A 12,533-nucleotide genomic window follows, 5' to 3' on the forward strand; every position below is an offset into this window, starting at 1 on the left:
ACTATTTATTGCTGAAGAAGGTATCCTTTATCCTACACCTGTTCATTTGATTTCTGTTTAGTTATAAAATAATTCTGCATCTCTCTGTTAAAGTTGAGTTTTTTTCAATCCCTTTATCAAACCTTTTGAGACTTTTCAATTTTGTTTCTGTCTTCTAAGGCATTAGTTGCTTCAATCCTGCATTATCTAAAATTTGGTAAGCATTCCCACTATCCGTCTCTTCATCCAGGTCATTAAGAGCAGAGGGCCCAGAACCCAACTCTGCAGCACACACTGGATACCTTACTCTCTGAACACGATTTTGTACCAACTTACATATCCATTTAATTGTCATGCCTGCCAGCCCACACTTAATGAGCTTGCTAGTGAGAATACTACAGGGTACCTTGACAAATGCTTGGCCAAAATCAAGATATATTACCTTGCTAGCATTTCACAGTCTGCTAAGGAAGTTACCCCATCAGCATGCCTTATGCATTGGAAAAGAAGGCAACCTTCCACTTTCCCTTCACATTACTGCCTCATCCTCACTTCAGGTCACAAACATTCAGGTGGGAGCCTCACCTGAGGGGAGAGTAATGGAGGAGGCACTTGAGCGCGGGGGTTAGACTGAGAGGAATGAAGAGGCTGTGCTGGAGACGGCTGAATACTCCGGGGTTGTGCTGTGAGATTTCCAAACGTACTGGGATTGCCGTTCTGCTGAGGGAAAGACAATGGGTGAGGAGCTGCCCCTCCTCCTGAGCACCTCCCTCCCAAGACAGGTACAGGCAGAAGCCCCCAGCTCCAGCAGGTGTCACCCCTCATCCCCCCAGGCCTGCTGAAGGAGGTGCCTGCTCTACCCACTGATGCCTGCAGAGGGTGCCCCCCAGGTGATATTCACAAATGCTGCATGATGATATGCCTGGTGACTATCCAGCCTAACAGTGCTCGGTTTCTTAAGAGGAAGACTGTTTCTAAAAAGGTGAACTGGGAAGCTGAGGTGTTCATTCCCTGGGCAATGATCTCGTCCTACATTCACAGGGACATAGTAACCAAGCCTGGGAGAGTCTGTCAGAAGGAGAACTTTTCCCACAAGGCTGTCAGTAGCCTATCCTCCCCATCCTAGGGGCCATCCTTTCCTCGCCTGGGAATAATGATGCCAATTCAGTTGAGAGAACAACCGGTCTAAGCGAGCTTCTTCAGAGTTGAGGGTCATCAGAACCATGGTTTTCAGATTTCCCAACAACAGTGGTTGGTCTTTGCTCCTTTCAAGCAATTGTTGTGGCAACTGCAAGTTTATGCCACTAACAGGTAATCCCAGGGAAGGCCACGCCCAAAACTGAGAGCCTTTCTTCTTTCTTTCTTTCTCCAAACCTCCCTTCTGCAAAAGGGTAAAATTCGCATCCTTTCCTTGAACTTTTTAAAGGAGCTGCCAAACTCGTAATCCGGTCCCAAATTAAGATAAAAGCAGGCAGAAAAACAGAAGCTTGGCTGGGTGGTGCTTGCCCTATCTGGAAGTATTTTAACAAGGGGAGACCCAAAAATGGAAGGAAGCTAGGAATGAAAGGGAAAGGCGAAAAGACGAACACAAATCCAAGCCTGAGGAAGTGACATAAGACAAGCCGAAGAGTGAAAGAAGGTATTCTCTATGCACGACTGTCAACGCAGAAGACTCTCCTGGGGGAAAGGAAGTCAGGGAGCACAGGGGCAGCAAGCCACACGTGGGCCCGATGTCAACTGGGGAGAGGTTACCTAAAGGACTACAGAATATGATAATCTTTTTTCAGGGTGGGGCTTCTCTAGAAGATCTGGGTACAGAGAGGTCCCAAGGGTCCGGGGCTCTTTGCCTCCTACCCACTTGCTAGGAGAGGCTAAGGGCCGGTACTTCCACGCATCTGGGATTCTGTGTTAGCAACTGCAGACCTACCCTGAAGCCTGGCTGAAATGTCCTGGGAAAGGGATGCTCCCAGCCTTACCTGTCTAACAGAATTCAAGCTTTGCATGCTCAGCCCTGTTAGGGAGCCAAGGACGTGGTTAGGTAGTGCACTGTTGGAAGGGGGGAACTTCCCATTCTGACTGGGCATGAACTGCATGTTTGGGGAATCATCTGCTACCAGGCCATCCTTGGAGAAGCACAAGCCGAGCAGCAGCAGGAGGGAAGAGGCCGGCCACAGGAACAGATGCAGAAAACAGGAGAGAGGTTAGTGTCACCATAGGGCCAAGTCAGGCAGTTCTCTAAGCAGACATCAGATAACAAAATGATTTCCCGTTCATGCCTGTCCTTCCTGAGAGGAGCAGAATGGACCAGGGAGGTGCCAAAGATCCCATGCACTAAACAGCTATCTTGGGTGCTTTGTATTTGGGCTGAAAGTTGCCCATCCAGGCAGGATGGGTATACCAGGCTTGAAGCCAGATTAACTGTTGCAGCTGGCAACGTCCTCTGCTTCAAGCTTGGCACAGACCACGTGGAAAAGGGGGGAGGGCGCCAGCCTTGCTCCACTTGCTTTGTAAGACCCCCTCAGGATTTTGTTCCAGCCGAAATTTGGAACAACCAGAATGTTTGGGGGTTTGGTTCTGCTGAACTGCAACCCATCTGGAACAGTTTGGCTAAACTTCCAGGACACAAAATGTCTTTTTCTTTTTCTGGCTTGGGGTTTGAACTGAAATACAATTTGCACATTGTGCACAGCCCTAGGATGGGGTCCTCCCTGAACTGACCGTGAAAGCAGTGATAAGCTCATTAACTTGAAAGAGAAGAGGCACGCCTGAGGAAGCCAAAATTGGGAGGCAAATAAAGCTTCTCTCCACCAGAATGTGCAGTGAGCACACGACACCATCTCTTTGGCAGCCCAGCCTGAGAGTCCCCATGAACCCACACCAAAGGAATGGGCCTGAGGTCACTGGCAACCATGGTGTTCTTTTTTTCCTTCCCCTTTTAACTCTTCCTGTGGAAGGACAGATTCTCACCTTATCAAAATAAGGACTTCTGTCCATGGAAGACTCTTTGGAAATCTGGGGACGGGAGCCAGGACTTTTCCCAATCACCCGGCTGCCTTCGCCAACATTCAGGTTATGCTTCTCCACCTCCATCCGCTTGTCAGGCAAGATTCCTGAAAGAGGAGGAAAAGGGGCTCCGGAAATACTCTCAGACACCAATACTGGCATTCAATGCTTTCTGGAATTCCACACAGGGCAGGAAACACATTCTTGTCAAGCAGAAGGGGAACAGGCATTACAGTTTTAAAAGCACTGTTTTGCTCCTTTTTGTGCCTTTTGACCACTGGAGGTCATGGTGATGTCGCCACTGAAGAGCAGAGGTGGGCAGTGTTTGGAGCGGAAGTGGGCAAGCATGCCTTGGAGACACCCTCTCTCTGCCTCCTTTGAGCTAAGCAGTTAATGCATTTTCCTGAGTCTGCCAGCTCCTTGGCAAGTCCAGGAAAAGGCCCAGTTCCCTTAAGGAACTGCCAGCCAGTCCAGCAAGGGCACCCGTGCCAGGTCTGAAACCTCTTGCCTGCTCTGGATCTGAATCCTGCATATGCTACAAAAGCGTGTTGGGCAATTCAAAGCATTTGGGGCTTCTAATTTCCCCCCTTTTCCGTCTGCAAAAGAGGCCCTCTGGAGGTTTTAGTGCTGCTTGGAGTTAGAATTGGAAAGAGCCATATAGGCTAGTGAGCAAAACCCACTCTGTGATGGAATCCAAATCAAAGTCTTCCCTCAGACTGCGATCCAGCTTCTCCTTAAACAGACACAACGAGCAGATCCCAACCCTACTTTGGTATGGCTTCTGCTAAGTGCTCCTATCCCTGGGGAGTTTTTTTCCCCTAACACTCTGCTCAAATTTCTTATTTTGTGTCATGCTCCCTGGAACAATGGAGGACTGTCCTGCAGCTGCTTGCCCGTGACAGATCCCCTTTCTGATCTCTGCAGAAGGTTGTCCTCCCCCACCCCATCTTTTTTCCTCAAGACTAAACACGCCCTGTTCCATTCCTGCCTCTCTCCTCAGTTTCTGGCCCCCGGGCTTACTTGCTGCTCTTCTCTCAACTTAGGCCAGGCTGTGGTGACCAGAACCAGACACAGTTTCAAAGTTGGGTCTGACCAAAACCGAATAAAATGGAGCAGCTGCTTTCAGTGATTTGGAAACTGTAAGTCTTTTGATTCTGCCTAAAAGTGCACTTGCTTTTTTTAATCTGCCACATCACCCAGCTGGCTTATAATTACTTATTCCAGGGCCTAAGACCCATGTGTCCCCCTTCCTCTACTGGTGCATTTGAGTTCTGATTCCTAAGTGAAAAACTTTGCATCTGTCATCTAAATTTTGTTCTCTTTTCAGTATTTCTCTAACTAACAAAATATCATTTAAAATGATAGTTCTATGTTCTAGAGGACTACCTCTTCCACCTAATTTTGTGTTCCCTGGAAATCTGATAAGCATTCCCTTTGCCTCTTTCTCGAAGTCACTGATAGGGACACCGAACAGTACAGGACAAGACTAAACTATATCCTGGATGCCTCATTCTAATCTGATGAAGAACCACTGATGAGCACTCTTTGACTGGTTTCCAAGCCTGTTAGATATCCACGTAATTGCCATGCCCCCCACCCCACACTTCATCAACTAGCTAGTAAGAAGATCAATGGGTACTTTATCAAATGCTCTGCTGAAATCAAGAGGCATGGTGTCTGTGGTATTTCCACCATCTACTAAGAAAGTTCCCCAACTGAATATTGAGACTGACTCTGGAATCACCCCATTGCCTTGAATGTGGCCACAGACTGGTCTTTCCGTGATCTGCTCTGGGTCTTCTCAATGCTTTGTATTAGACTGATGAGTCTGCAGTTCTCTGGGTTCTCCCCCTCTCTGAAGAGAGACAACTCTCCCTTGTGCACTTCGTGATTTTTGCTAGCTTTTGTGGGCAGCAGCTGGTCTCTGCTGTCTTCCCTTCCCCACCTTTCTGTAATAATTTGCAGATGTGTTTTTGGTATCTCCAATCCATTCTGAACTCCTCTTCCATATGCTTATTTTTAAAGAAGTCAGTGAAAAAATCACAGTGTTGCTGCATATCAAGGTTTGCTACTGAGTTCTCAGGGGCTCCCACAGCCTAAAGAAAAGGGCCAGTGGACCACATGGGCTGGGGGACACCCAGCTGACCCAGCCCAGAAGACGTCCATTAAGGTATGGAAAGTAGCACGTCCCTGGAGAAAAGACACAGCCAATTCTATAGCCTGTTGGGGCAATGGTTTGCTTAGTTTAATTGTTGTAACAGGAAGTAATCACAGCAATAGTTATTTTAATGGGCTCACCATCAGAAACTTAGTGTTTTAAAATTTGAAATAACAAATTCTAAGCCACTTATTTCCATTCTAATCTGATGCTTGTCTTACCTCCAGATAGATCTATCTTATTGCTCTGCATCATTTCTTCTGGCAAGTCTCTCTGAAGGAAAGGATGAGATTTGGTTAATCGAGACAGTATCTGAATGCAGCCTTTTCACCTTTCCTGAGAAGGTGAGGGGAGAAGGTGGTTTTCAAAGAAAGAAGCATGTGACCAAAAAGGCAATGGACAGTTGGTTAAACAAAAACATATGGGAATGTTCTCTCTTCCTGCCATACTTACAGGGAACCCAAGATTTGCAAATTGCTTCACAAATGGATTTATCCACATTTCATCTTGCTTATTTCCATTTTTCATTGTTCCCTTGAAAAAAAACAAAAAACCACAGCATCAGAACAGCAGGAATACATCAATGTTCTAGACATGGTTATGAGAACATGCCTGTGCAGAAAGCAGACTGCAGTTTAGGCTTCCAACAGCAATGTGTTGGGGCGGAAGAGATTCTTCTAGCTCAGCCTGGTCAGGAGGGTAGGTTACATATCTAAAAAAAAGGCCTGAAAACTTTGTGGATTTACTTGTGCCTCCCTTCTTGTCTTGGGGAGTTGGAGGAATAATCAAATGGCAGCCAAAGGATCAGACTGATTCCTCCCAGCTGTCTCATCTCTTCTCCAAAGCCTGGGCAGGAAGACCACCTCATCCCCAGCAGCCAAAGGCTATCCCCTCTCCTTACCCTGACCTGTCAGGGCAATAGCAGATCAGTATGGAGTTAACCCCTGGGGCTGAGCATCAAGGCTAAACAACTAGAGGATGTATTGGGTGCAGTAAGTGCAAAATGATGAACAGACATAAGAAATTCCCTCAGAACTTCAGACACCTGCCTGACAGAGACAACAGCTGTCAGGGGTCTTGTCTCCAGGCAGAGAAACCACAGTAGGATCTCTGCTCTCTCAGTGTCCCATATTACCCACTTTCTTATCACAGTACAAAATCATCTATTTCTGCAGGATGAGGAAAGATCAGAGCCCATACCCTCCCTTTCTTGGCCATAAACATGACCACCCTTCCACCTAGCATATTTACCTTAGAAGGCAACTTTTTTGAGCATGGTGGCCAATGCAAAGGTGCACTGGCATCTTGCACCGAGTTGCTGTTCCACATTCCTATCTCCACATCCTCCTCTTCCTCCCAGCTGGCTGGATGATTTCCTGTCAAAGGCATATCACCCCCACACCAACCGTCGGGAACTTGCATAGACTTAGGTCCTGGTTGGGAGAAAATCAACCCTCTCTTAGTTTATCAACACTGTCATGCTAGGCTGCTCGTCCCACAAACCACCCCTACGGTTTCCCAACAGACCTCGCCCAGAGCCACCAGCAGAGGAAGGCCTAGTCCAAATTGCCCAGCGCCAACCCACAGGGCCTGTGGCTTGTATGAACAACAGTATATTCTGCTTTATCACCAATCTCAAGAAACCTCCCCACAGGCATTCACAACCCCCATTTCGCCACAAACATTCTTACCTGTTTTATTAGAAGCCTGCTGCCCGCCAGAGGCATTTCCCCAGCTACTGGCACCGGTGGTATCACTGACAGACTCTCCCCAACTTGGACCAGTGTCAACAGGTTTACCCCATGCTGATGTGCCATTATCTACTGTAGCAGGTGCAGGAGGAGGCTCCCCCCAACCTTTCAAAACAGATCCAACTTATTAGCAGGGCTGGGGCTTAGTTAAACAACAGTTGGGTTGTTTGAAGAAAAAAAAGAGAGAGAAACATCCCGAGGAAGCAGCTCAAATCAAATGAAGAGTTGAGAGTTCTACCCCAACTGAAGTTACTTGTTAGGGTAAGATCAGGTCATTCCCATGTTCAAGAAATCCTTCTGATAGGAAAAAAAAAAGGCTGCGCATGACATTCTTGTCTTTAGAAAAAAAGCACCCTGACACACACGGACAAGAGTCAACTCTTTTCCTTGCTTGCTTTGGCTTGAAGACAACCCAAAGATTAAACTGATCTGTCCATCCACCTTCTACAAATATCCCAGAACCTTTTCCAAGAATTTTGTGAAAAAAAGACAACCTGTCAAGTGCTTTCTGTTTGGCTGTCTGGCTTGCTAGGCTAGAAGATTTTGAGAGGGAGTTCTCAATATCTCAAGAAGATATAAGAAGATTCTTACTCTTTCCAACACAGACCCACCCGCAGTCTTGCAGTCAGAGCAAAGGAAAGGCCTCTTGCTGCCAGCACCAATCTGAGCCTTCCCCCAATTTGACATGCAAAGCAGGACATGGACAGCAGCTCTCCCTTTCTGCTGACTGACTGCACTGCCTCTTCTGTCACAATCAGAGGGCTGCTCTGGTGACCCTGTTTTGAGTGAGGCTAACAAACGTTGTGTTTTCTAAGGGTGTCTAGGGGAAAGTGTACTTTAACACAAATAGCAAGTTAAGCCCCCCCCCCCTTCTCATTACAGGAGAACTGGTGAACCTTTTTGTTTTTCCCCTGGAGTGCTATTGTCCCTTTAAGTCATGCAAGGCTTAAAGCATCCATTTGCCCCACCTCTCTGCCCAGTGGCCCAAACATCTGGCCCTGCCCACTCTGGGATGGGACTTTGGGAGCAATAAAAGATGTTGTGGGAACCATGGGGTGCCCACCCCTGCTTTATGGAGGCATCAAACTACCCTTGAGAGCAACCCATCCAGTGATCCAATTCTAAAGGAAACCTATGAGCTGCTTAAGAAGACAGAAAGCAATAGCCACTGGAGACTTACCGGAGCTACTCCCAGCCCCGTTCTCCATGCCGGCTGCAGAACTTGAAGGCAGCCCCTGCTGATGCACTTGCACTTGCACGTCTGATCGGCCAACAGAATTTGGGGTGTTCTTGTTCCACATGTTCACATTTTTGTAATTGTATTTGCTTGGATCACCCCATGCAGAAGTTCCGTCGTCAATCTCAATTTTACGACGAATGGACTCTGGGGATGGCTCTTCCCACCCAGTGGGCTCTTCTTCTTTAACTGGGGCTGGCATGGGTTTCCCCAGCCACCCTATACCTGATGGCTTGCTTGCAGGAGCAGTAGCAACAGCAGCAGCTGATGGGCCCCCCCAGCACCCGGCATCTTGCTGCTTGCTCCAGTCTGGGGATCCAGAGGGCTTGGAAGCCTCCCCCCAACTCTGTGAGCGATTTGGCTTGGGGGATTCCCCCCACACTGGGCTTTGATTTGGCTTGGCAGTCTCCTCCCATCCTGAAGCGTTGCCTGACTTTGTGCTGCTGCTATTCCCCCCACCCCACCGTCCAGAGTTTGATCTACCAGGCTCTTTCCAGCAGGTGGTTGACCGGTCACTGTCACTACTGCCAGAACTAGACTTCTTCAACTCGCCCCAATGATTGTTCCTCATGTTCTCCCCCCAGCTGTCGACAGCTGGAACAGCCCATCCAGGGCTTGCTTTTGGCCCTTCTCCCCATCCCTGTTTGAGCTTTTCTGTGTCACTCCAGGTCAGTGATGAAGACCGGACCTCTTGGCCTGTTGCCCACGATTGACTGTTCTTGGCCAGTGCAGGAGTTGTGCCCTCTTCCCAGCCTCCTTGGCTGCTGGAGACTCTGGAGTCTCCCCATCTTGTTACAGATTTAGGCTCACTCCACCCCATCCCAGGGGAAGGACTGTGCCCATGTAGATGGGGCCTCTCCATAGCTCCCCCCGAACTGCAGGCTTGGGCCACACAACCTCCCCAGGCTTCTGTTCCATTGTCAGCTTTCTTTTCTCCCTTTGGGGTCACCTCTGTATCCCAAGCTGTATTTTGTTTTATTGGGGTTTGCCCCCAACCAGAATTGGAAAGGACACGTGGATCCAGATCAGTTCTGTTCACTATACTTTGAAGCAGGGTTTGCTGGTCAACTTTCCTTCTTTCGTGGCTTGCCCCTTCTGTGGTGGACCGCTCCTCAGGGCCTTCAGGATTGCCGTCACTATTTCCAGCACTGGCCTTAGTCCATCCACCATTCTGTTCTATGGCCTGGGGTGCTGTGCAGCATTGGGGGTCAACACCTGCCTTTTCCTCCTCGGCAGATTTCCACTCATTGGTAAACATCTTCCCATTCCCACTGATGGCTTCAGAGGAATGATTACTTGGCAGTTTGTTCCATTCACCATCTGTTACGTTGGCATTTTGGGCAGAACCTCTCCGGGCTCCTCCAGGACCCATTCCACTTCTAGGCCCCCAAGCACCATTCTGGCTATTGCCCATGCCTGCCACCTCCCATATCCCTGTTCGCTGATCCTCACTTATTTCCACGTTTGAGCTAGCTGTCCTACTGAGCCCAGGCTGCATTGGAGTTGCATTCACAGTGTCATTATTAGCTTGGCTATTTGAGTCAGGACAGGTGTCTATGGAGTAACCAGGGCCATAAGTACCCCACCTAGTACCAGGAGTCCCCCCATTTTTTGTGTCACCATTGCTCAGGTGTGAGATGGAAGTGCCATTTGTTACTGGGGAGGCTGGTGGCTGAGGCCGATTACTTTTGGTGCTCCTGCCCCAGGTCCCAGGCCCTGTATTACTAGCCAGTTCAGTTGTCTGCATTGAACCAGCAGGGTTTGGTAAACTAGAGGTCATAAAGTTAGTAGTGTTACTATTTGGTCCATTCACTTCGTGGTTCGGGTTCTGAGGCTGCCCACTCCGTGAAAGTTTCCTTGTACCATTTAATTGGGAATCACAGTTTTCCTGGAGGCTGCCCCAGGAGCTGCCAAGGCTAGAGTTCACGCTCTGATTGTTCACCATCTGAACGGCACCTGTGCTGCAGCTACCATTTCCTCGGGGCCCTTTCAGGGCATGCCCGCTGTTCTCCAAGACAGGCCAGGCACCACAGTGGCCATTTGACGTCAAAGTGCTGGAATTTAATTCTTCATTGGATGAACTGGGGGTGCCCCAAGCATTCATTCTATTGTTGCTACTTTCAGATATACCATTGGAAGCATCTGCTGAAATTGGACAGGTGCTCATTAGGGCACCAAGAGACACACCCCATGACCCGCTAATGCTTCCGCTGCTCACATTATTGCTGTTGCTACTGCTGACAAGCTTGGTCTGATTACCATGTCCAATGCCGTTTTGTAGGTTGCTTACTTCACTGCTCTGGCCCCGTGAGGCCATAATAATGTTCCTCTCTGACCCGGAACTCGAGGCAGAATCAACGTCCATACATTCTGAAGCCAGCTCCAAGTCACTGCCGGTGATCGAGGGCCATGCCTCCTTCTCTGAGCTGTCTACAACAGTTTTATCCCAGTTTGTGCTGGAGTCACTACTGGAAAAGATTCTTTCCCAGTGAGCATTCTCATAATGGGATCCAAGTGTGCTCTGGTTCAGATCTAAGAAAAACATAAAGCATTACTAGGAACACCATGCAAAAAAAGCATCCAGGAAGGCAGAGACCAGACAATTCTGGATCAGTGTCCCAGAAAATGACACAGGGCAGATGTCTGCCATATTCTTAACAAAGCTATCAAAGATGCTTAAAAAGAGTGAAAGATCAGTGCAAACCTGCCTGGCTACTGGAGCCTCTTAGGAAGGTACTTCTTCCCCATCTTGCCCTCACTCATCTCAATATCTGCAACCTCTGCCTAGGACTTCTGTGGTCACTTTCAGCCTTCCAGCTCTGCGTGACTATCCTTGATACCTCCGCTCCATGATACCTCTCCCAGAACTCCTAACTGGATTTCTTTTGGGCTGAGGTTACAGCGAAGGTGCTGCAGCAAGTTCTGCTCTTTAAGGATCAAGTAACCATGTAGAAAACTGATCTGTAATCATGTTAACTGCATCCTGAAAAGTGTAACACAGCAGTCTTTCTGCATCAAAAATCAGGTGGACAAAAATAGTCTAATTCAGTTCCTTTTTAATACACTTAAGCAGAGAGGTAAGCATTTTTGACCAAAAACTTTATCTGAGGGTTCCTGGATAAGGGCCAATAAAAACCTGTTGTATTTGATGTTTCCTAAATGCCTTTTCTCCAAAGCAATTGTAGCCTGGGATGATACAGATGCTTCACGCAGTCGTTTAAGCCAACATTTCAGAATTCCAATCAACAGGTTAATTATCTGTCTTTCCTCTCTGCTGCCAGATTCAGCACAAACTCCTTAGTCTAGCCTTCGAAGTCTGACCTGGGCTCCCCTCTCCCTCCGCTTTTCACTCTGATATGGCAACATATCCCTACTTGCAATCTCCACTTCCTGTTCCCTCCCCTCCGAAGCTCCCTAAGGTCAAATCGCCCTGCGGTTATGCCCAAAGCATTGTGGAAGCATTCGGCTGCTCCTGCTTAATGCCAGGTCAGTTAACAAAAAGGCCCCCCTCATATATGACTTGATCACTGAGGAGGGGGCAGACCTGGCATGCATTACTGAGACCTGGCTGGGGCCCGAGGGGGGGTGCCCCTCTCGGAAATGTGCCCAGCTGGTTTCTCGGTGTGGCACCAGCCAAGACGCCAGGGCTGGGGAGGAGGGGTGGCTGTTGTGATCCGGGAATCTCTAGTGGGCTTCGGGGCATTGCTCCACAGGTTTCTGGGTGTGAGACACTGTTTATTAGGTTGGGCGCCCGTGAACAGTTGAAAGTTCTGCTATTGTACCAGCCTCCCTGCCTGAGCTGCTGGAGGCCATCTCAGGGCTGGTGGTGGAGTTCCCCAGGCTTATGGTTCTGGGGGACTTCAACCTACTGTCCCTGGGATGGTCCTCGGAGGTGGCTCAGGAGTTCATGGCTACCATGGCAGCCATGGGCCTGTCACAAATGGTGCGGGACCCAACCCGAGACAGTGGCCACATGCCGGATTTGGTTTTCTTGTCGGAGCAATGGCAAAGTGATCTGAGGGGAGATTTACAGCTTTCCCCGTTGTCATGGTCAGATCATGTCCTGGTGACCCTGAGTTTCTCTTATGCCACCCCCCTCCGCAGGGAGGCAGGACCCATGCGATTGGTCCGCCCCCGGTGCCTGATGGACCTGTCAGGGTTTCAGAGGGAGCTGAGGGATATTCCCGTGGACCTGCTGCATGGTCCAGCGGAGGCCTTGGCTGCTGCCTGGAATAAGGAGGCAGCTGGGGCCTTGGACAGGATCGCGCCTATGCGACCTCTCTTGCCACATCGGCCCCGACACTCCCCGTGGTTTATGGAGGAGTTGAGGGTGCTGAAGAGGGTTAAGAGATGTCTAGAGCGCCGCTGGAGAAAGACAAAGACTGAATCCAACCGAACACTGGTT

The 12,533-nt window shown here is 49.0% G+C and overlaps 1 protein-coding gene across 1 annotated transcript in view; it reads right to left on the minus strand.

Annotated features, from left to right (window-relative positions):
• The window catches only part of TNRC6A (trinucleotide repeat containing adaptor 6A), a 70,625-nt gene that overhangs the window by 22,639 nt on the left and 35,453 nt on the right, over positions 1–12,533 (minus strand). Inside the window, exons 6-13 of the mRNA XM_088152058.1 lie at positions 8,072–10,660; positions 6,832–6,996; positions 6,392–6,573; positions 5,594–5,674; positions 5,362–5,413; positions 2,947–3,089; positions 1,956–2,102; positions 565–696 (exon numbers count right to left, since the gene is read on the minus strand). Of these exons, the coding sequence (XP_088008184.1) occupies positions 565–696; positions 1,956–2,102; positions 2,947–3,089; positions 5,362–5,413; positions 5,594–5,674; positions 6,392–6,573; positions 6,832–6,996; positions 8,072–10,660 (3,491 nt within the window). The remainder of the gene's footprint in view (positions 1–564; positions 697–1,955; positions 2,103–2,946; positions 3,090–5,361; positions 5,414–5,593; positions 5,675–6,391; positions 6,574–6,831; positions 6,997–8,071; positions 10,661–12,533) is intronic.

This window comes from Python bivittatus, unplaced genomic scaffold, assembly GCF_059951505.1.
Source record: "Python bivittatus isolate LINGU-HERP-01145 unplaced genomic scaffold, Pbiv_v1 ctg000030_np1212, whole genome shotgun sequence".
NCBI lineage: Eukaryota > Metazoa > Chordata > Lepidosauria > Squamata > Pythonidae > Python > Python bivittatus.